General features: G+C 46.2%; 1 protein-coding gene across 8 annotated transcripts in view; it reads right to left on the bottom strand.

Annotated features, from left to right (window-relative positions):
• The window catches only part of SLC36A1 (solute carrier family 36 member 1), a 161,988-nt gene that overhangs the window by 104,660 nt on the left and 32,416 nt on the right, over positions 1-24,912 (bottom strand). For 4 of the 8 annotated variants that reach the window (XM_068536243.1, XM_068536246.1, XM_068536244.1 and 1 more), the window contains 2 exons: positions 14,466-14,635; positions 118-4,566 (listed from right to left, as the gene is read on the bottom strand). In XM_068536243.1, coding sequence (XP_068392344.1) covers positions 4,295-4,566; positions 14,466-14,635 — 442 coding nt within the window. In that variant the 3' untranslated portion in view covers positions 118-4,294. Of the gene's footprint in view, positions 1-117; positions 4,567-12,390; positions 13,281-14,465; positions 14,636-24,912 lie in introns of those variants that run through there. The other 4 variants (XM_068536249.1, XM_068536247.1, XM_068536250.1 and 1 more) reach the window with 3 other exon arrangements.

The raw sequence follows: 24,912 nt of genomic DNA, 5'->3' as shown, positions 1-24,912 counted from the left end.
CCTGGATGAGCTCTGTGACATAAACCAGAAACATTTTGACATAAGATCTAGTAAAGGGATCTGAGTGACCAAAAAAAAAAAAAAAAAAGTGAAAACAAGGACACAGACTGCAACCTCTCAAAAATCAAAAATAAAATTCATTTATTAAGGAAAAGTTTAACACATGATGCGTGTGCAGAACCCAAAATAAGATCTTCCATGAGCTCCAGCATGCTCCACATCCCTATACATACCATGCGGAAAACACACATCCAACGCAAACACATAACATATACAGGACTGTCTTGTTATTAAGACCTGCTGGACAGTAGTTTTTCATATTCCTCTTATTCACACATCCACTGACATGTTCTACAACAGAGCCACATAATTTTATTGTTCAGTAAAACAAAATCACTTCTACAGCACCACCTTGATTGAAACAAAAGAACACAGCTGACAACAGGCACCCTCACCCTCACTCCCCACCGCAACTCTGGCAACCTTAGATCAGCACCATTTATGTCTCCTGGGCAGGAAAGGACCCAGTGGTACAAGGACAGGGAAGAAATGCCACAGGCAGATGCTGTGAGAGCAAACAGCCTTGCAACCAGCAGGACTGCCTACAAGTATTGACCGTGATTTCAAAGACAAACCACTCTCTTTTCCCCTTGGAGACGTGTAATGTACTTTGAAAAATTTAATTCTAAGGCAGACTTCGAGCCAACTCCTGTACACCAAGTCATGCCACCTGCATTTTTTATTTCCACTGTGACAAAGCAGCTTTGTGTTCTGACCGGGGCCGATGCCGGGTCTCGCCTTAACATCCAATCGGCCATGAAATAAACTGATACAGACCCTCTAGCGGTGAGTAGTGAATAGAGAGAGCTGTAAACAAACATAAATTGAGATTCTGCACTTCCAAAAAGCATGAGGTGAACATGTAGTATTAAACAGAGATGATGTCCTACAATTGAAGAAGGGAGAGATTTTAGAAAAAAGAGAGACAGGAGAACAGGGAGGGGGAAAAGGTTTTCCTAATGTACCTGCTTGCCTGGGGCTAGAGAGTGAATGGTGAGCATCAGCCCGTGAATTTGGCTGGAGAGGTGAGTGACAGAGAAGGAGGGTGTAAGCGGCAGGTTCTAGGCTAAGACATGCCACACAGTCACATATCTCTGGCCAGGGCCTGTGCAGATGAAGGGCTCCTAGCAGCTGGACGACAGCACAACATAAATATAAATAATGCCACTGGTGAATGGTACAACTTCTAGGAGAAAGTGAATAGCAGATGCCAGGTCATGCTGTTCCCAGCAAGAACCTACATTTACGGAGAGGTATACTGCCTACAGGGAGCTGGAAACCTGCTCCCGATAGTGGCATTTGCAGGACAGAACAAGGGGCTCTGAGAAGCTACCTCTGGGCTGATGGAATCTGGGGTTGCCCTGGGGAGACTGGAGAAGGACACAGAGCCGAACAGCACTGGGCCCGAAAGCCCCACGGTTTGGTTTGTTCTGGCAGATGTGGTCTCACACTCCTGAAAGCCTTTGCTCTGTTGCTCCCTGATCAGTCTCTTACTGATGCTGGGGCTTTCTCACCAGAGACTAAAGCAGGGCCCAGGAAGAGGCTGGGCAGCTGGTCCCTGAGAGCACTGGGAGGAAAGCAGGGAGGGCTCCCTGACTGAGAAGCCCTGTGGGCAGCAGAGGAGTAAGCTTCCCTGAGCTGGCCCCGCGGGCTGCTTCCAGAAGACGAAGGGCTTCCGCCACTACGACCTCTGGCCGACCCTTTACTCAACACCTCATTGCTGTGCAACTGCACAAGCGGGAAGGTCCCCATGGGGTCCGCCTTGCCTAGGTCTCCTGAAGCAGCCATGCAATCGGGCTGTCAAAGCAGCAAAAGCACGGGAAAGCAATTGAACAGGACGAAGGCCAGGCCAAACTAGCTTCCCGAAGCCCCAAGGCTAGACCTGTCTCTCCTATGCACCACCTTCCCTGGGCAGGGGCCCTGAAGCAAGAGACCTGGGGCCAGAGGACCTCAGTATTGTGCCATCCGGTCCTCAGGTCCCAGCATCACAGGCCGGGTCTCAAGACCCACCTGGAGAGGACTGCCTCTAGCAGTGCCCAGAGCCTCTGCCCTGGAAGCTGTGGGTGGGATACACATCTGACTCCCTTCTACTGGCCTGCACCTTCTCGCTGAAAACAACTCTCAGGACTGCTCTGGAAAGACTGCTGGAACCGGGGCTTGCAAACAGGAGCTGACAGTTCTTGAAGTTACATTTTGGTACTAGAAGATACTTAGAAAGCCCGAGGGCAGGGAAAGCCTTCAGCAGGCAGGGCTGCTGCCACCTCCAGCTAGAACCCTGGTCATGTAAGCACCTGTGAGTGACCACCAAAGAGCAGAAAGGATGGGGGAAAGTGTCATTTTCCTAAGGGAGACCAAATCACCACTGACTGCATCTTCCTAAGTGAATAAATTATTAGGTAGGTCAGGAGTCACTGCAATGAGAGAATCTGGCTTTGGAACAGAAGAGAAAGAAAAAGCTGGGGCTGTGAGGGCGAGTCACAGCCCCTAGGAGCTTTGGTGAAATACAAAAACAAAACCCCTGATAAAGTGGTGCTGTTCTCCCCACTTTCAGGTAGGAGCCTGGTAGCAGGGGTGGAGGACAGCAGAACCCTGTTATATATGCAGGGGAGCACGCACACACACACACACACACACACACAGAGCTCAAGAGATGGAGAGTCAATGAACACCCTTCTGCAATACCTCTCACACCAAGAGGGAAGACGGGGCAGCCAAAAGCAAGGCAAGGGACCTTCCTCTGCCTTCTTGGCAGTTTGTTCCCAAACCTGAAGGCCGACCTTGAGGTGAGTCAGCCCTGAGGCTGTTTCTTTTCTGATACCCAGGGAGGCATGCGGGGGCGGGGAGGGACAAGGGCACGATTAGTGTTTAGAACACTGGAGACTGAAGTCCCAACCAAGTGGTTCCTTTAGAAGTCCAGGTCCTGGAGGCAGCTTGGGGCGGGGCACTGTTTCTGCCCATCCTCCTCATCCTCCGGGGATTGTAAACAACTGAGCACCACTCGTAGTGTCGGACCAGCTGCTGCAAACTCTAGGGACTGAATTTCACACGCTCTGGGCACACTGGCCTCGTCTTCTTGTCCATGGCAAGAGTCTGGGTGTCTTCCTGGACGCTGCCGTGCCACTTGTCTGTCAGGGGCTGAGGCTGGGGAACAGGCCTGAATGCACAAAGCAGCCATTTTCTAAGGCTCCTATGGAGAGAAACACCCCACGTGGCCATCCTTCCCCTCGGCCTTGTGCGCCGGCAAACATCTCCTGAGTCCTACATGTCTTCTCAGTAGGAAATCTGGCTGGTCAACGGGAGGCAAAGCCCATGGTGCCCCACAAAGGTCCACACTCTGATGATCCTGATGAAAATCTCTGGGGTCCTGGGCCAAGGGTGCTGAGGGTCTAAGCAGACATCTCCTGCACTAAGCTTCTCCTCAGCGGGAGAAGCTGAGTAAGAGTTTACTGAAGAAGGAACGATTCACAATAGTCCCAGATCCAGAGACGGAGTCTAAAAACAAAGGCTGATTTTAAATAAAAGATAAATATTTTCAATTTTGGCAGCACTTGATACCTTCCAGGAGTTCCAGCAACTAAGATAATAACAGTACCGTGACCCACACGAGGAAACCGGAGAAGAGGAGGTGTCGCCGAGGATGACAGCATGCCAGAGACAGTGAAGGCTAAAAACTCCAGCTTTGGGCAGCTGGTTTTAAACTACTAGGTAGGCTCCACTACGAGGTGGAGACTTGAACAGGTAGGAGAATATTGAGGTAAAATATTTGGGAGAGAGATAAGAGATGGGCCTGGCAAGGGCATAAAGAAGGGCATTCCCACTGACTTCATCTAGGCCTGGCCCGGGCAAGGAGAAAACATGAGGTGAGAGACACTAAAATTTTTAAATAAAGTGAGCTGTGCAACAGGAATAATTTGGATGAGGTGGGTCAGAAGGAGAAGGGCAGGCAGTAAGGGAGGAGGCGTGATCAGGGAAAAGAGTTGAAAAGTTCCGGGTTAAAATAAGTACAAATGAACAGAGATGGCACTGCCCCTAGAGGTACCTCCTGCATATCTGCTGCCCACCCTCTACCTTGCCCTCATCCCTACCTGGCTCAGGGAACCCAGGTGCCAGGTAAGGGTACGTGGATGGCAACCTTGCCTTTCCCCAGAGCCTGGACCCTACCTGAGGCTCTGGGGCCAGGTGCTGGGGAACATACAGGGCGGAGTGGGCCGGTGCAGGGAACGCACCCAGCCTGCTATACAAAGGCACTGGTGGAGTTGACGAAGACGGGAGTGCTGCTGGGCTGGATCAGCTCATAGAGGGTCACATACGTCCCCACCACAAAGCCCACGAAGCCCAGGAGGCTGATCAGGGCGTCCTTGGCGATGGTGACGGGGCTCATGCCCTCTGAGTGGTAGGTGGCGATCTCCAGGAGGGGCGGGATGATGAGGGCCAGGGCACTGCTGCTCACGGAGCCCACCAGGGAGATGACCAGGTCCAGGCGGGGGATGAGGATGGCCAAGACGCCTGTGGGAGAGAGGACACGCCTGTTGATGACTGCCCAGAGCTGAGAGAGACCGCCTCACTGTTCAGCAAGTCTAGCAAGTGTTCTTCTCATAGTATGGAGAGCTCCAAGGAAGCTGAGACATCATCCAGTCCAATCTCTCATTCCACAGATGAGAAAACTGATGCCCGGAGATGTGGCATGACTCGGGTCTCACAGCAAGATGGCAGAACTGGGACTGGAAACCAGAGTTCCCAGCTTCGCCTGCCACAGTCCTTGACTTCCACCTTTCTGAGGAAAAGGAGCCAAATTACATTCCAGGGTCACCCTGTCCTAACAAAGGAGAGCAAGTGGAGAGCAGGAGAGGAGGTGAACCTTTTCTGAGCAACTGCTCATCTTCTTACCGCTGAGGGTACCTCCGACACAAACCGCTCTACTTGAATGACAAGAAGCAAGGCGGGGAGAACACCCTCCTTCTTCTGGAACGATCCCATGTCAGCCCCATTGCACAGAGCGTTTTCATACAGGGAAAGGAGAAGCAGGTCTGTGGGCAGGCCAACCTCAGAAGCAAGGCCCCCCATGAGGACTGCGTCCCTGTGCCAGGACAAACCAGTGGCTCCCACACCTGAAACTCAGCCCAGGTGTACACGAGGAAGGTGCAACTGATGATAAAGGTGAATGGGGAGGGACTTCCCTGGTGGTCCAGTGGGTAAGACTCCACGCTCCCAGTGCAGGGGGCCCGGGTTCGATCCCTGGTCAGGGAACTAGTTCCTGCATGCCGCAACTAAGAGCCCACATGCCGCAACTTAGGAGTCCACATGCTGCAGCTAAGAGGTCTGCATGCCGCAACTAAAGATCATGCGTGCTGCAACTAAGACCCAGTGCAGCCAAAATTAAATAAATAAATAAATATTTTTTAAAAAGATGAGTGGGGGCTGCATGAGCAAACGCCATCGGCTTCCAGAGCACACCAGCACCTGTACCACCAGCCAGCTGGCCAGACGGCTCCGTTTAAAGCCAAGGGGAGGAGGCTCCACTGACCACACTTATTCCAGTGCCCACTGACCCCACTGCTCCCACCTAACTCTGCTCTCCACTCGGGGGTGAAGGCCAATGTTTCACAGGTTTATTGAGGATTATGGCCTCTGGAATCAGGCACTTGTGTGCGAACCCTGGCTCTGCCTTGAGTGACACATGGCTCCTTTCTATTTTCCAGTTTTCTTGTTGGCAAAACAGGGATACAAAAAGCTCTTACATCACAGAGATGTTGCGATGATCAAAGGAGATTACACAGGCACTTAACTAGAGTCCTGGTGTACAACAGGCACATAATACAGTTAATATTATTCATCACTGGTATATATCTTGTTGCTTATGGAAAGTGCATTGTTAACTCGTTAGTCATCGAATGTATTTTGATGGATCGTCCTCCCCGCTGCGGGGCTCCAGCCGGAGGTCCTGGGCATTGAGACAGCGATCCAGGGCACATCTGTAACCTCACTGATCCCTATGAGAGGCTCACACCAGACACGGGGGTTTCAGTTCTAACTTCATTTCATAAAGTAGAAATGTAGTTAAATTGCTCTGAGGAAGGCACCACAGTGGTGAGAGGCCAGAACGTCTTGTATTGGCCAGAGTCCAATACAGCCTTTTTACCCTCCAGATGGACTGTCTGAATCGATCGCTGCTTCTTTGGCTGAGCACCAGACGAAAGCAGTGGGCTGCATCTAGAGGCCAGGCTTTATGAGAAACATCTACTTTTAAACTGGAATACCACTCCATGCGGTAAAGGGAGAGGCATGCTGGGAGCCGGGATTTAGCAGGGGAGGAGCAGGGTCACATCACCTGTCTTACACTCACTCTGCAGCTGTGCTGTCCGATAACGCCGCAGTCACTAGCTGTCTCAATCTAAATGAATTCATTCCCCAATCACACTGGCCACATTGCAAGGACTCAACTGCCACCTGTGCCTAGTGGCTACTGTCCTGGACAGCACACCTAGAACACTCCCAGAACATAGACCGCCTAGTGTCTAGTAGACAGCACTGGGGAGCATCCACTCACTGAGCTGAACTTCCCTCTGCTCCACGGGTACGGAACTCCACAACATTATTATGGTCCCTGTGGAAGGAAAGGTCAGAAGAATTTAAATGATAGAAAGTGACAGAGCTGGGACTAGAGTCCAGGACCTCAAGCCCCTGCTACAGTCACATCATAGACCTGATGATCAAGAAAATACAGAGTCGGACTTCCCTGGTGGCGCAGTGGTTAAGAATCCACCTGCCAATGCAGGGGACACGGGTTCGAGTCCTGGTCCGGGAAGATCCCACATGCCACAGAGCAACTAAGCCCTTGTGCCATGACTACTGAGCCTGCGCTCTAGAGCCCGCAAGCCACAACTACTGAGCCCAAGCACCACAACTGCTGAAGCCCACGCGCTCTAGGGCCCGCGTGTCGCAACCACTGAGCCTGCGTGCTGCAACTACTGAAGCCCGTGCACCTAGAGCCTGTGCTCCGCAACAAGAGAAGCCACCGCAGTGAGAAGCCCGCGCACCGCAATGAAGAGTAGCCCCCACTCACTGCAACTAGAGAAAGCCCGTGCACAGCAACGGAGACCCAACGCAGCCAAAAAAGAAAATACAGAATGATACATGCAGCAGGAGGGAGAACAGGGGATCTGGCTGATCGGCGGAAAGATCCTGTCTGCGAAGAACTGGGGGAGTCTGATATCGGGTTAGCTTTCCCAGGGATGCACCACAATCGTGTGGTAGAGAATCCGGTACAGGTCAGCCCTGACCTCTCTCTGCTTTGTAGAGGACACCAGACAACGATTTTGAAGCCTGGATAACAAAAGGGGGTACAAGGAAAATGAGTCTCAGATCTGCCTCTGCCGCCCAGGGTTTTATAGCACTGGGGCAATCCCTTCCTCTTTCTTTCTTCTATATTCAACCATCATGGCAATTATCCATGAATGCCCTCACTGTTCTGAAGCCTTCAGAAAGTCTAAAAAAAGGATAAGCTTTTAACTTGCTCTGCAAGTTAAAAATAGTCTGTTTCAGCCTTTAGTTATTTCTAAATAGAGTTGGTGATGTCCCTCAAACCTTCAGGGTTGAATATGGAGGAAAGGTGGAAGTGAAGTGTCTGTAGGCTGATGACAAAATGGCATTCTCATCACGGATAACCTGACGCTCAACAAATGTTGATCTGCTGTGTGACCTGGAATAAGACACTTGCCCTCTCTGGGGTCTGGGTCTCTCTCTGCCTAATGTTTAACCACACAGTGGTGGCTCCAGATGTTCTAGTTTGGGTGAGCAGTGGGGTGGAAACAGCTGAGGCAGCCATCAGACCTAAGCCTGGGAGAGGGCTGGTATAGGAGTGTGATTAAAGGTCTGGACTCAGAACCTAGGCTCCAGTCCACCACTGACCAGCCAGTTACTTAACCTGTTTAAGACTCATCTCCCATACTGCTAAAAAGGGATGGTCAAATGAGATCATTCACGTAAAGAACTTAGACTGCTACACACATAACAAGTGCTTCATACATGTTAGCTAATAGCATAACCCGTCCCTGCTCAGTAGTAGGCTGTGTGTGACCTGGGGGGAAATCAGTTCCCATTCTGAGCCTCAGTTCATTTACCCATGAAGCATGGTGATTGTATTAACATTGGATGATCACTCAAGTCACACTCGACTCTGAAATTTTAAGGAACTGTGCAATGCAGATTTAGTCACGTAGGAATGTGTTCTGGGATATGTCCCTCAACTCACTGTCAACTGGGAAGCAACGTGTGCTGCGCCAGAGTGGCAGAGCGGAGAGACGGGATTCCGCTCTAAGAACACATGGTTGGGCCGAAAACGTAGCTTCTAGCCTGCCTGCTTTTGTACGGTTAAAGGGAGTGTGAGTTATTCCTCCTGGTCCCCAGGATGATCCAGCCCACTCAAGAGAAGGGAGGATTTTATCACAGACAATGAGCCCCTGGAGGAGATAAGTCAGAGGACCTGCCCAGTCCTCCCAGCTCTGACAGTCTGTCCTCTCCCTTCCCTCTCTCATATTAGCCTGGAGGACAGATGGGTGCTTCATGATATGAGTTAAGTGAAGTCACTCGTGCGTCACTCTGATAAGAATTAAGTGAAAACAGAAACAGAAGCTTGTGAGATCAGAATCTTTTCTCAGATTGGATGGAGATGTTCCATTTCATCATGACTTTAAAAAGCAATCTAAACACTTGCTCTTGTTTTTACTTCAACAGATATACAAGATAAGTAGGTTTACCAAAAATATCCTTAATAGAAATGTTTTTAAAAGGGCAAAACTTTTCTTTTAAAGCCAGGACCATAGGGTTGCAAACGGAGCACTGTCTTCCTGTCCTACCAGGCCTGGATATTCAGCTGAACCAAAATACAGCCTGGCATTGGAGACAGATAATGGAGGGAGGAGGCGGGAAGAGTGAGCCTCCCGCTAATACACTGGGGGAAGAGGAAGAGAAAGGGACCCAAACTGAGGGCTCACTAGCCAAGGCATCTGTTTACCACAAGGCAAAATGTGGCAAACTAGTCTTCACTAATTCCAGAGGTGGGAATCAGTACTTGGGAAAGATACAGGAGCAACTAAAACCTCTTCTAGCACTGAATGTCTTTACTCCATAAGTTAAAATAAAGCCCTCTAGAAAGAGAAACCCAAGAAGGCAGAGATCTCGGGAAGCAGCCAACTGGGAATACCCTATCCCTACTCCTCCACGAAAACAGCACTCCATGCAAAGAGGAAGACCACAAACTCCCAACTGGCAGTTGCCAGACCTCTGCATTAGCTTAGCTGTGGCATGAACAGAAAGGGGGCCCTGAGGACAATCAGACCACATGATTAGTGAAGAGGGCTCCAATTGTATTACAAAACATCTTCCCTTTGGGTTAAGAAACACTGAAAATGTGACTTTAACTGCTGAAGCAGCAGGAGGCCAATGGCCATGTTCAGAGAAGGAACTGATTGGGATTCTGGAGCCTGTGGTTGTAGACCAGCGGCAGAAAGAGCTGACTTATGCACAAGAGGACAGAAAGCACTTTAGAGACAAACACGCACTGACAGAAATCCCTTGGATACTTACAGCTCCCGTGTCCAGAAGTGCTTACTGCTATTTATTATGATCAGTGCTGGTGAGGCCCACCTGTGTGACTCTTAAATTGCTAGAAATCTGCCTTTAAAATTAACAGCAGTCTTGGACAGGATATACAATTTCATTTAGTGGGAGTATAAATTTTAAAAATAATACAAAAGCACGGGAAACAACTTACATGTCCAACATTAAAGGAATAGTTTAGTAAATACAATTCATCAATAAAATGGAATACCATGCAGTCATAAAAATATTTATGAAGGATATGTATATTCATGATGTAATTTTAAACAAAATGCAAAAGGCAAAGTTATATGTACACTAGGATGGCAACTATTTGTAAAAAGCGCCCATGAGGGACTTCCCTAGTGGCACAGTGGTTAAGAATCCGCCTGCCAATGCAGGGGACACGGGTTCGAGCCCTGGTCCGGGAAGGTCCCACCTGCCACGGAGCAACTAAGCCCGTGCGCCACAACTACTCAGCCTGTGCTCTAGAGCCTGTGAGTCACAACTACTGAGCCCACATGCTGCAACTACTGAAGCTCGTGCACCCAGAGCCCGTGCTCCACAACAAGAGAAGCCACTGCAATGAGAAGCCTGCGCACCACAACAAAGAGTAGCCCCCGCTCGCTGCAACTGGAGAAAGCCCACATGCAGTAACGAAGACCCAACGCAGCCAAAAATAAATAAAATTTTAAAAAAGAAGAAAAAAAGCGCCCATGAGGATTAACACAGAAGATAAAATGCAAAAAAAAATTATTTTAAGTCACTGGGATACTGGGAATTTCATTTTTACTTACTCCAGATCTAGACAGTCTTCAGGTGTTTTTACATTAACTTTCTTTTTTCGAGCAATACTTTGGTAGAAATTCAAAATCAGGCTCAAAGTAGCTGTGCAGCATCACAGAATTTTAGACATGAGGCGATCGGATACCCTTCATATCTTACAGATGAAGAAGCTGAAGCCTTGTGACCATCCCCGCGGTGGAGACAGGGAGTACGGTGTACAGCTATTAATGCTGCTGCCCTTTTTCTTTACAGCTGCAAGACCAAGATGTGGGAAAGGCCAAAAGGCATTGAAAAACCGCTTTGTTTGGACCTGGAAGCTTCATGCTCTAAAGGGTCTGGCTGCTTGGAATGTTCTACATTTTAGTCTAAACAGGCTTCTTAATTGAGACGGTTTTGTTGTTATTCTATCTTCAATAACAGGTTTGTGACATTCTCGTACCTAACTGAAGTAAAATGTTTCAAGTGGCAAATGCCACAGAGAATCAGTTCGAACCACTGAAGGACAGGTTAGGGCCTCAAGGAATCCAAAGAAACTACTCTTCGTACAGCCCCGGCTGCCCTCAGGTGGAGCCAGCCTCTTCCAGCCTCTTGTTCTACACAAGTTCTGGACATAAGGTGGCCTGCTAAGCCTGCATGTCCAAACATACAGGCTGGCAGTAACTACTGTCCCACATGAAATCATAAGAAAATGAGCACCAGTCTCTGACGTGTGTTATTTTCCTTTCCTTTCCTCTCCAACAGTGTGAAATTAAGCATCAAAAAGTAGACACAGGGCTTCCCTGGTGGCACAGTGGTTAAGAAACCGCCAGCCAATGCAGGGAACATGGGTTCCATCCCTGGTACGGGAAGATCCCATATGCCGCAGAGTAACTAAGCCCGTGCACCACAACTACTGAACCTGCACTCTAGAGCCCATGAGCCACAACTACTGAGCCCGTGCGCCACGACTACTGAAGCCCACGTGCCTAGAGCCCGAGCTCTGCAATAAGAGAAGCCACCTCAATGAGAAGCCCGTGTACCGCAACAAAGAGTAGCCCCTGCTCGCCACAACTAGAGAAAGCCTGCGTGCAGCAATGAAGACCCAACGCAGCCAAAATTAAATAAATAAATACATTTATTTTAAAAAAAAAGGAGACACAGCCATCTTTGGTGGATGGGGAAGAGTGGTGAGAAGGTTGAATTCCAAGTGGAAAAAAAAATGAGGCTGGACCAAATGCTCCTGCTTCCCTTGGGGTCAAGGGTGAGGAAGAGGAGAGAAAGTTGAGACAATGACAAGAAAATATCCAAACTCGCAATAAAATGAGCTGCCATTAAAATTTATAGGTATAATTGAAAACAAACAGTTACAGCAAAGATCTAAAATCACATACCAATTAACCTTCTGCAAAAGGATCTGAAGGTACAGAGAAACAAAAACAAATGAACTCAGATAAATGCAATTAAGTTGGTGCTACAGTAAAATGCCTCTCCTGAATCCCACAATTACTTCACAGTCTCCAGGGAAAGCAAGAGAAGCCTAGGGCTGGGAGATGAAGGGGTTGCACCCTTTAATAAGATGACAATGTAAGGCTAAGTCACAAGCGACCACAGCAGAAGGGAAAAACAACCCAATGCGCTTGAAGATCTAAAGCGGCTCATGTTGGGCTTCCCTGGTGGCGCAGTGGTTGAGAGTCTGCCTGCCAATGCAGGGGACACGGGTTCGAGCCCTGGTCTGGGAGGATCCCACATGCCGCGAAGCAACTGGGCCCGTGAGCCAAAACTACTGAGCCTGCGCGTCTGGAGCCTGTGTTCCGCAACAAGAGAGGCCGTGACAGCGAGAGGCCCGCGCACCGCGATGAAGAGTGGCCCCCGCTCGCCGCAACTAGAGAAAGCCCTCGTACAGAAACGAAGACCCAGCACAGCCAAAAATAAATAAATAAATTTATAAAAAAAAAAAAAGCGGCTCATGTCATTTGAGAGTCATGCTGTAGAAGGGAGGTGAGACCCACAGACAGTGCCAGGAAAAGCAAAGCGAAAACCAAGAGGCATCTAAGGATAGTATGAGGTCTGTGAATCAGAGACTGCTGGTTCCTGCGGGGCGCAGCGGAGAGGAACCTGGCAGGAAGCACAACACATGGTAGCAGAGGCTAAGCCAGGCTTGAGAAGAAAATGAAAATGGGGCGGTGAGAGGAGTCAGGGCCAGCTCAGTGCCCCAGCTCTTCCGGCAGGGACAGCACATTGTACCCAGACAGACCTGCCTTCTCTCGAGGAACCACTCTGAAACAAAGCCCATTATTTGAGCTATCCCTAACCTTTCTTCCAGCGCCCCTTGGATTCAAGAATCAGGGCCCTGAGAGTTGACATTATGAACACTTTTCACGTGGAAGCTGTCTCCTCAACACTCAGAGCTAATCCATCCACAGAGGAAACATACATATTTGATCAAAGCCTCCAGAGTTGCCAGCAGGAGACAGGAGTAAAATCTAGAAGCGTCCAAGCATCCTATCTTTTCACACATTAAGGCAATTTACTGGAAAAGCAAGCTATATCACATTCCTTCCTTTCAGTCGCTTTGGGGCAACAGTGGCCTGCAGGCAGTGGGTTGTTTCTCTAGGCTGGTCTAGGAGAGAGCCGGAAGGGCTGTCAAATAAAGGCTATAAGGAGTCAGATTCTCGGTTGCCATCAGCTCTCTGGGGCTGGGGAATCCAAGGTACCCAAGGTCCTACCCAGGTCCACCCTATAAGAAATCTTCAGCAGGAGAGCTGCCCAAGATTAAGGTCAAGGGACAGTCTTTAGTTCCTCAGCTCCAGTAAGCTTTTTCCACGCAGATCCAGGATGCTGAACTTCCACCTACTGTCCTAGAAGTAATATCAGGAAGACAACTGTAGGTGGCTTGAGGAGGTCCATTCCAGGATGGGCACTAGTCTGATTCCCACGTTTGCTTGGGTAAGGATGGACAGCCTCTTCCCTGTCCTCCTCTTGCTAACAGTTAACCAATAAAGTCATTTCTGACTTTCCATACTATGAGTGCATGCTAGACAACTTTCACATCATTCATCCCTAAAACATTCCATTCTGGTCTAATTTAAAAATCACATAGACCTATCTTTACTTTATAGAGGCTTGGACTGGATAATTTAAAGAAAGTCCCAGGGAAGTCTCAATATAATAAGGAAAGACGTTTCTTTTCCAAAAGAATAAAATGAAGGGGAAAAAAAAAAAAAAACTTAAACACAGCCAAAAAGAGAAATCTATGATTGAAGCATTCAATTTGGAAAGAAACTGCAAATCGCCTAGAAATTTAAATTAGATATTATAGACCAATTTATTCAAGGATTCTCTATTCTATCAATTCACAGAATCTTCAAAAAAAAAAAAAAAGAATTTATTTTTAGTTTTGAACTTATACCAGTTTTAACCAAAAGCAAATAGGGTGATATCTCGTCTCTCAACTCATGCTCCTGGGTGTGTGGTCAAGGAAGAGGAATAAAACACAAAGTGATAAGTCAAACACCTAGGTTAATCAACAGAAATTTTCTAAGAAACATATTTTAGTAAGACCAACATCCAAAAGTGTCTAGAATAGTATCAAGCAGTCTCAAAATGAAATCCAAGGAATAGACTGTCATATTGGAAACACGATTATTTGAAAAAACAAACAAACATACACCTGCTATCAAAGTAACCTATAGTACTCATTATGCATATGGGTTAAATGGCTCTCTTTTAAACTTTTGCCATATTTCATATGGAATAGTAATTGCGCATGTTTACCATGAATTATGACCATCGCCATTGCATTTTAGGCCATATCTACAAATAAAGCACCATTTCCATTCCTGTGTCCTTTAGAGCACATCTATAATCAATTCACTCCCTTCATGGACGTGCCTCAACTCTGAAGCTGAGACTGCACCCCAAGTTCTCTGCTCACACAGCACTGGCCATTTCACTATGATACAAGTTCTCTCTCATGAAAGCCCTGGGGACTCAGTGCCCTCTGGAAGAAAACACACAAGGCAATGATCTTGCCCTCTACTCACACGTCAGGCAGACCAGCATGGTGCGCATGGATAGGTCTACCACCAGCTTCCAATGCTCAGGCACACGGGCCACGAAGAAGGGGATGATGATCTCGGCCGGGACGTAGAACTGGAGGGCGTAGGTGAAGAAGATGCCGATGGAATAGAGCAGCTTAACTGACTGGTACAGCCTGCAGAGAGAGCCGAGACACATTCAGAGCCGGCTCTGCACGCTCATACACCAGCAATGAGAGTGCAAAACAGTCCCAAGGTGATTTGGCCATATCTATCCAAGTTACAAGCGCACGTGCCCTTTGGACAAGCAATTTCAGGTCTAGGGATTTATCTTGTAGATATACTTGCACATGCGCACATAAACTTACATAAAAAATATGTCACTGCAGCATTATTTAAGTCTGAAAGACTGAAAAGAGTTTAAATGTTAATCAGTGGGGAACTGGTTAAATAGATCATGGCACCCCCATATAACTGTTAAAAAGTAGGAGACAGAACTCTAGGCGCTGATATGGTACGACCTCCATGATATACGATGAAGCAAAAAAAGCATGAAGCAGAACAGTGTCAACAGTATGGAAACAACTGTCTAAAAAAGGAAAAAGAGGGAAAAACACTCCCCTTCACACACACATACATGTGACATTCGTACATACACCAAATCTTCAGGAGGAAACACAAGAAACTGGTAATACGGTTGTCTCTGAAATGGAAAATTGTAAAACTGGGGTCCTGGAGAGGCAAGTGGAAACTTAACATTTTCTGTATGCCCTCTGAACATTTGGAGTCTTTTCCACAGGCATATATCCTTTCAAAAATAAAAACAATTAAAAATACAATGTGGAGGAGCTTCAAGATGGCAGAAGAGTAAGATGCGGAGATCACCTTCCTCTCCACAAATACATCAGAAATACATCTACATGTGGAACAGCTCCTATAGAACACCTACTGAACGCTGGCAGAAGACCTCAGACCTCCCAAAAGGCAAGAAACTCCCCACGTACCTGGGTAGGACAAAAGAAAAAACAGAGACAAAAGAATAGGGACGGGACCTGCACCTCTGGGAGGGAGCTGTGGAGGAGGAAAGGTTTCCACACACTAGGAAGCCCCTTCGCGGGCGGAGACTGCGGGTGGCGGAGTGGGGGAGCTTCGGAGCCGTGGAGGAGAGCGCAGCAACAGGGGTGCAGAGGGCAAAGTGGAGAGATTCCCACACGGAGGATCAGTGCCGACCAGCACTCACCAGCCTGAGAGGCTTGTCTGCTCACCCGCCAGGGCGGGCGGTGGCTGGGAGCTGAGGCTCGGGCTTCGGTCAGATCCCAGGGAGAGGACTGGGGTTGGCTGCATGAACACAGCCTGAAGGGGGCTAGTGCACCACAGCTAGCCGGGAAGGAGTCCAGGAAAAAGTCTGGAGCTGCCGAAGAGGCAAGAGACTTTTTCTTCCCTCTTTGTTTCCTGGTGCGCGAGGAGAGGGGATTAAGAGCGCTGCTTAAAGGAGCTCCAGAGACAGGCGCAAGCCGCGGCTATCAGCGCAGACCCCAGAGACGGGCATGAGACGCTAAGGCTGCTGCTGCTGCCACCAAGAAGCCTGTGTGCAAGCATAGGTCACTCTCCACACCTCCCCTCCCGGGAGCCTGTGCAGCCCGCCACTGCCAGGGTCCCGTGATCCAGGGACAACTTCCCCGGGAGAACGCACGGCGCGTCTCAGGCGGGTGCAATGTCATGCTGGCCTCTGCTGCCGCAGGCTCGCCCTGCATCCGTACCCCTCCCTCCCCCCGGCCTGAGTGAGCCAGAGCCCCCAAAGCAGCTGCTCCTTTAACCCCGTCCTGTCTGAGCAAAGAACAGACACCCTCAGGCGACCTACACGCAGAGGCGGGTCCAAATCCAAAGCTGAACCCCGGGAGCTGTGCGAACAAAGAAGAGAAAGGGAAATCTCTCCCAGCAGCCTCAGAAGCAGCGGATTAAAGCTCCACAATCAACTTGATGTACCCTGCATCTGTGGAATACCTGAATAGACAACGAATCATCCCAAATTGAGGAGGTGGACTTTGGGAGCAAAGACATATTTTTTTTTCCCTTTTTGTCTTTTTGTGAGTGTCTATGTGTATGCTTCTGTGTGTGATTTTGTCTGTATAGCTTTGCTTTTACCATTTGTTCTAGGGTTCTGTCCGTCTGTTTTTTTTGTGTTTTTTTTCACTATTTAAAATTTTTTTCTTAATAATTATTTTTTATTTTAATAACTTTATTTCATTTTACTTTATTTTATTTTCCCTTCTTTCTTTCTATTTTTTCTCCTTTTTATTCTGAGCCATGTGGATGAAAGGCTCTTGGTGCGCCAGCCAGGCGTCAGGGCTGTGCCTCTGAAGTGGGAGAGCCAACTTCAGGACACTGGTCCACAGGAGACCTCCAAGCTCCACGTAATATCAAATGGCAAAAATCTCCCAGAGATCTCCATCTCAACGCCAAGACCCAGCTTCACTCAACGACCAGCAAGCTACAGTGCTGGACACCCTATGCCAAACAACTAGCAAGACAGGAACACAACCCTATCCATTAGCAGAGAGGCTGCCTAAAATCATAATAAGGTCACAGACATGCCAAAACACACCACCAGACGTGGACCTGCCCACCAGAAAGACAAGATCCAGCCTCATCCACCAGAACAAAGGCACCAGTCCCCTCCACCAGGAAGCCTACACAACCCACTTAACTAACCTTAGCCACTGGGGACAGACACCAAAAACAACGGGAACTACGAACCTGCAGCCTGCAAAAAGGAGACCCAAACACAGTAAGTTAAGCAAAATGAGAAGACAGAAAAACACACAGCAGATGAAGGAGCAAGGTAAAAACCCACCAGACCTAACAAATGAAGAGGAAATAGGCAGTCCACCTGAAAAAGAATTCAGAATAATGATAGCAAAGATGATCCAAAATCTTGGAAATAGAATAGAGAAAATACAAGAAACATTTAACAAGGACCTAGAAGAACTAAAGAGCAAACAAACAATGATGAACAACACAATAAATGAAATTAAAAATTCTCTAGAAGGGATCAACAGCAGAATAACTAAGGCAGAAGAACGGATAAGTGACCTGGAAGATAAAATAGTGGAAATAACTACCGCAGAGCAGAATAAAGAAAAAAGAATGAAAATAATTGAGAACAGTCTCTGGGACAACATTAAACGCACCAACATTCAAATTATAGGGGTCCCAGAAGAAGAAGAGAAAAAGAAAGGGACTGAGAAAATATTTGAAGAGATTATAGTTGAAAACTTCCCTAATATGGGAAAGGAAATAGTTAATCAAGTCCAGGAAGCACAGAGAATCCCATACAGGATAAATCCATGGAGAAACACGCCAAGACCCGTATTAATCGAACTATCAAAAATTAAATACAAAGAACAAATATTAAAAGCAGCAAGGGAAATACAACAAATAACACACAAGGGAATCCCCATAAGATTAACAGCTGATCTTTCAGCAGAAACTCTGCAAGCCAGAAGGGAGTGGCAGGACATATTTAAAGTGATGAAGGAGAAAAACCTACAACCAAGATTACTCTACCCAGCAAGGATCTCATTCAGATTTGATGGAGAAATTAAAACCTTTACAGACAAGCAAAAGCTAAGAGAATTCAGCACCACCAAACCAGCTCTACAACAAATGCTAAAGGAACTTCTCTAGGCAGGAAACACAAGAGAAGGAAAAGACCTACAATAACAAACCCAAAACAATTAAGAAAATGGGAATAGGGACATACATATCGATAATTACCTCAAATGTAAATGGATTAAATGCTCCAACCAAAAGACATAGACTGGCCGAATGGATACAAAAACAAGACCCGTGTATATGCTGTCTACAAGAGACCCACTTCAGACCTAGGGACACATACAGACTGAAAGTGAGGGGATGCAAAAAGATATCCCATGCAAATGGAAATCAAAAGAAAGCTGGAGTAGCAATTCTCATATCAGAAAAAATAGACTTTAAAATAAAGACTACTACAAGAGACCAAGGACACTACATCATGATCAAGGGATCGATCCAAGAAGAAGATATAACAATTGTAAATATTTATGCACCCAACATAGGAGCACCTCAATACATAAGGCAAATACTAACAGCCATAAAAGGGGAAATCGACAGTAACACAATCATAGTAGGGGACTTTAACACCCCACTTTCACCAATGGACAGATCATCCAAAATGAAAAGAAATAAGGAAACACAAGCTTTAAATGATACATTAAACAAGATGGACTTAATTGATATTTATAGGACATTCCATCCAAAAACAACAGAATACACTTTCTTCTCAAGTGCTCATGCAACATTCTCCAGGATAGATCATATCTTGCGTCACAAATCAAGCCTTGGTAAATTTAAGAAAATTGAAATCGTATCAAGTATCTTTTCCGACCACAACGCTATGAGACTAGATATCAATTACAGGAAAAGATCTGTAAAAAATACAAGCACATGGAGGCTAAACAATACGCTACTTAATAACGAAGTGATCACTGAAGAAATCAAAGGGGAAATCAAAAAATACCTAGAAACAAATGACAATGAAAACACGATGACCCGAAACCTATGGGATGCAGCAAAAGCAGTTCTAAGAGGGAAGTTTATAGCAATACAATCCTACCTTAAGAAACAAGAAACATCTCAAATAAACAACCTAAACTTACACCTAAAGCAATTAGAGAAAGAAGAACAAAAAAACCCCAAAGTTAGCAGAAGGAAAGAAATCATAAAGATCAGATCAGAAATAAATGAAAAAGAAGTGAAGGAAACAATAGCAAAGATCAATAAAACTAAAAGCTGGTTCTTTGAGAAGATAAACAAAATTGATAAACCATTAGCCAGACTCATCAAGAAAAAAAGGGAGAAGACTCAAATCAAAAGAATTAGAAATGAAAAAGGAGAAGTAACAACTGACACTGCAGAAATACAAAGGATCATGAGAGATTACTACAAGCAACTCTATGCCAATAAAATGGACAACCTGGAAGAAATGGACAAATTCTTAGAAATGCACAACCTGCCGAGACTGAATGAGGAAGAAATAGAAAATATGAACAGACCAATCACAAGCACTGAAATTGAAACTGTGATTAAAAATCTTCCAACAAACAAAAGCCCAGGACCAGATGGCTTCACAGGCGAATTCTATCAAACATTTAGAGAAGAGCTAACCCCTATCCTTCTCAAACTCTTCCAAAATATTGCAGAGGGAGGAACACTCCCTAACTCATTCTACGAGGCCACCCTCACCCTGATACCAAAACCAGACAAAGATGTCACAAAGAAAGAAAACTACAGGCCAATATCACTGATGAACATAGATGCAAAAATACTCAACAAAATACTAGCAAACAGAATCCAACAGCACATTCAAAGGATCATACACCATGATCAAGTGGGGTTTATCCCAGGAATGCAAGGATTCTTCAATATATGCAAATCAATCAATGTGATACACCATATTAACAAATTGAAGGAGAAAAACCATATGATCATCTCAATCGATGCAGAGAAAGCTTTTGACAAAATTCAACACCCATTTATGATAAAAACCCTCCAGAAAGTAGGCATAGAGGGAACTTTCCTCAACATAATAAAGGCCATATATGACAAACCCACAGCCAACATCGTCCTCAAAGGTGAAAAACTGAAACCATTTCCACTAAGATCAGGAACAAGACAAAGTTGCCCACTCTCACCACTATTATTCAACATACTTTTGGAATTTTTAGCCACGGCAATCAGAGAAGAAAAAGAAATAAAGGGAACCCAAATCGGAAAAGAAGAAGTAAAGCTGTCACTGTTTGCAGATGACATGATACTATACATAGAGAATCCTAAAGATGCTACCAGAAAACTCCTAGAGCTAATCAATGAATTTGGTAAAGTAGCAGGATACAAAATAAATGCACAGAAATCTCTTGCATTCCTATACACTAATGATGAAAAATCTGAAAGTGAAATTAAGAAAACACTCCCGTTTACCATTGCAACAAAAAGAATAAAATATCTAGGAATAAACCTACCTAAGGAGACAAAAGACCTGTATGCAGAAAATTATAAGACACTGATGAAAGAAATTAAAGATGATACAAATAGATGGAGAGATATACCATGTTCTTGGATTGGAAGAATCAACATTGTGAAAATGACTATACTACCCAAAGCAATCTACAGATTCAATGCAATCCCTATCAAACTACCACTGGCATTTTTCACAGAACTAGAACAAAAAATTTCACAATTTGTATGGAAACACAAAAGACCCCGAATAGCCAAAGCAATCTTGAGAAAGAAAAATGGAGCTGGAGAAATCAGGCTCCCTGACTTCAGATTATACTACAAAGCTACAGTAATCAAGAAAGTATGGTACTGGCACAAAAACAGAGATATAGATCAATGGAACAGGATAGAAAGCCCAGAGATAAACCCACGCACATATGGTCACCTTATCTTTGATAAAGGAGGCAAGCATATACAGTGGAGAAAAGACAGCCTCTTCAATAAGTGGTGCTGGGAAAACTGGACAGCTACATGTAAAAGAATGAAATTAGAACACTCCCTAACACCATACACAAAAATAAACTCAAAATGGATTAAAGACCTAAATGTAAGGCCAGACACTATCAAACTCTTAGAGGAAAACATAGGCAGAACACTCTATGACATAAATCACAGCAAGATCCTTTTTGACCCACCTCCTAGAGAAATGGAAATAACAACAAAAATAAACAAATGGGACCTAATGAAACTTAAAAGCTTTTGCACAGCAAAGGAAACCATAAGCAAGACCAAAAGACAGCCCTCAGAATGGGAGAAAATATTTGCAAATGAAGGAACTGACAAAGGATTAATCTCCAAAATTTACAAGCAGCTCATGCAGCTCAATATCAAAAAAACAAACAACCCAATCCAAAAATGGGCAGAAGACCTAAATAGACATTTCTCCAAAGAAGATATACAGATTGCCAACAAACACATGAAAGGATGCTCAACATCATTAATCATTAGAGAAATGCAAATCAAAACTACAATGAGGTATCATCTCACACCGGTCCGAATGGCCATCATCAAAAAATCTACAAACAATAAATGCCGGAGAGGGTGTGGAGAAAAGGGAACACTCTTGCACTGTTGGTGGGAATGTAAACTGATACAGCCACTATGGAGAACAGTATGGAGGTTCCTTAAAAAACTAAAAATAGAACTACCATACGATCCAACAATCCCACTACTGGGCATATACCCTGAGAAAACCATAATTCAAAAAGAGTCATGTACCAAAATGTTCATTGCAGCTCTATTTACAATAGCCAGGACATGGAAGCAACCTAAGGGGCAAGACGGGAATAAAGACACAGACCTACTAGAGAATGGAATTGAGGATATGGGGAGGGGGAAGGGTAAGCTGTGACAAAGTGAGGGAGTGGCATGGACATACATACACTACCAAATGTAAAACCGATAGCTAGTGGGAAGCAGCCGCGTAGCACAGGGAGATCAGCTCGGTGCTTTGTGACCACCTAGGGGGTGGGATAGGGAGGGTGGGAGGGAGGGAGACGCAAGAGGGAAGAGATATGGGAACATATGTATATGTATAACTGATTCACCTTGTTATAAAGCAGAAACTAACACACCATTATAAAGCAATTACATTCCAATAAAGATGTTATAAAAATAAATAAATAAAAATAAATTTAAAAAAAATACAATGTAACTCCAACAAGCCTATTTATATCCTTCCCATCCAACTCTGTGCTCCCTAGAATCAGACAGTGACCACACAGGGCAAGAGGCAGGAGCAAAATCCATCTTTCCATTCCACTAGGGTTACTATCCTACTACTGCTTCATGGGTAGCTTCTCAGGGAGACTGCTAACTCACCATGGGACATCTCTATCTTATCCCAGGCCTAGGACTGTGCAGAGGAGAAAAAAGGCCTGATCAGTAAGTATTCACAGATCTGACTTGATCATTAAAGGGAAGGACACTGCCCCTAAGCAAAGCTCCACTTCAAATAAGACCCTCATGCATTATGAAGCGAGAAACACGGACCTCCCTCCCTTGGAAATCTATTTAAAAGTGGTGATTATATTGTGCATGATGCATACTGAATTCCTCTGTGGTCGAAATTAATACCTAGAAGATGTTCTAATGCTATGAGCAGAACACCCTGGGAGAAACTGAGATTGACAAAACGTCTTACTTGCTCCAAGAAGAGATGATACAAATCCTTGGGGAAGAAACCAGCTAGTGGCTCTATAATTAAACTCAGTGCAGCACCAAAGCCTTCTGGAGTGCTGGGAAGTCTAGAATCAGGATAGTCACCTGCTGGGATGGCCAAATAAATCACACCCGAATGGAGGCAGAAAGATTAGGGTAGGTGGGTTTGAAACATCAGAGGAAAGAAGACAGATGCTCAGCTATGGCTTCAGATTATGTGGGCTGCTTCTGCGGCTCCTGATCCATTTATCTTCACTTACGCGAGCTACCACCCGACTCTTCTCTCTTGAAAGGGCAGGAACATTTGGAAATTTAAAAGCAGGCATCAGAGGGAAAGAGAAGGACTTTCAGAAAACAAAAGCCCATTTCAGGGCTACCACTTGGCTGGCCATACAACAAACCTAGTTCCCAGAGCCCTGCTGATTAGGGTGTCCTGTGGGAAACACTGATACTCCTGAAAAAATGTTTTTCTCAATTTTCTCAATCTGTCCTTGTACAATGCATCACTGATCAGAGCTCTAAAACCAGACTGGCCTGAAAGGTTATTCTGATCCCTAGGGCATTCGACAAGCTTCTCAGAATCTGCTCACGGCTGCTCTCTGCAATGAAATTGTAATCTTCCGAAAAGAACTGCTGCTTAAGACACACCCTGTGACATCTACCTTCTTAGGAAGCATTTCAGTATGTCTCAGTGCTTCTCTACAATACAGCAACCATGACTTAGGGAAAATGAGATACAGAAGGGTTCCCTAGCATCCCAGGCCCACGGTGAGAGGCTCCAGCTGCACCTGCACATGGAGCAGGTGACAGCCATGGGACAGGCACAGCAGAAACTGGGAACCAAGCAGGTTTGCCCTCCTCTTTCTCTGTCTATTTAGAATGGCTCAAGGTCAATGGACTGGATGCTTGACCCTTCTGGGCTCAGATCTCTGGGGAGAAATGGCACCGTCAGTCAGGGGATCAACCAATCCATGCAGCATCCATTTCCATCAGAATGACTCACCCAAAGCATAAAGCTCTCGCAGCATCCTACTTCTCCATAGTGCCAGTACAGTATTAGAAAGCTCACACACATCTTTTGATCTTCATGACAATCCCGGCAAAAATGACTATTCTTATTTCCCAGAAAGGGAACTGAGGCAGTGAGAAGCTGTGATCTGTCCAAGGCCATAGAGCTGGGACACGGCAGATCACCTCTATCCTCTGTGCCCCACTGGCTTCCTGGTAACCTCTCCTCATTTATAAATGCCTCACAGTCTCAGCGCTTAGTCCTCCTTTTCATTCAAAAACTTTTCACTGGGTTTTGATCGTATGCCAGGCATTGTGCCAGGGGCTTGGAGCAAAATGAAGAACTGGACAGTTGCTGCCCTCAGAGCTTACAATGTAGGGAGATCACAGTACAGGTAAACGGACAACTACAACACAATGGGAGAAGAATTAGGACAGGATCCTCACGGGACTCCAGGGCAGCAGAGAGGAGGGCCACTGACCTAGACATGAAGTTGCTGCGGCTGAGACATCAGAGAAGTTTCTCAAACAGAGTGACACCCAGGCTGAGTCCTCCTCACTGAGAAGGAATAAGGTAGGGGTGGGGCTAGAGCCTGAGTGGCCCTGACTGTACCTGAAGGTTTCCTCTTTATCATAAGAACTAAAGGAAGCCTTTGAACCTTCTCAGTGGGGAAGTGCATGACTGGACTAAGGGTTAGACGGCTCACACGGGTAACAGGAAGAGAACAGATCTGGAGAGAGAGTCAGACCCAGGCAGGGAAACCAGCCAAAAGGCTTACTGGGCAGCCAAGGAGGGATGGTGCTAGGCTGGGGGCTGGTGGCAAGGGAGAGCTAAAGTGAAGTGGGCTGGGGCTTCCCTGGTGGCGCAGTGGTTAAGAATCCGCCTGCCGGTGCAGGGGACACGGGTTCGAGCCCAGGTCTGGGAAGATCCCACATGCCGTGGAGCAACTAAGCCCGTGTGCCACGACTACTGAGCCTGTGCTCTGGAGCCCGCATGCCACAACTACGGAAGCCCGTGTGCCTAGAGCCCGTGCTCTGCAGCAAGAGAAGCCACTGCAATGAGAAGCCGGCGCACCGCAATGAAGAGTAGCCCCCGCTCGCTGCACCTAGAGAAAGCCTGCCCGCAGCAACGAAGACCCAACGCAGACAAAAATAAATAAATAAAACAAATAAAATTTTTTAAAAAAGT

The sequence above is a fragment of the Eschrichtius robustus genome, chromosome 2 (genome assembly GCF_028021215.1).
Source record: "Eschrichtius robustus isolate mEscRob2 chromosome 2, mEscRob2.pri, whole genome shotgun sequence".
In the NCBI taxonomy this organism is placed as follows: Eukaryota; Metazoa; Chordata; class Mammalia; order Artiodactyla; family Eschrichtiidae; genus Eschrichtius; species Eschrichtius robustus.
Note: the sequence above shows the minus strand (reverse complement) of the source record. Positions and strands in the feature narration are given on the sequence as shown.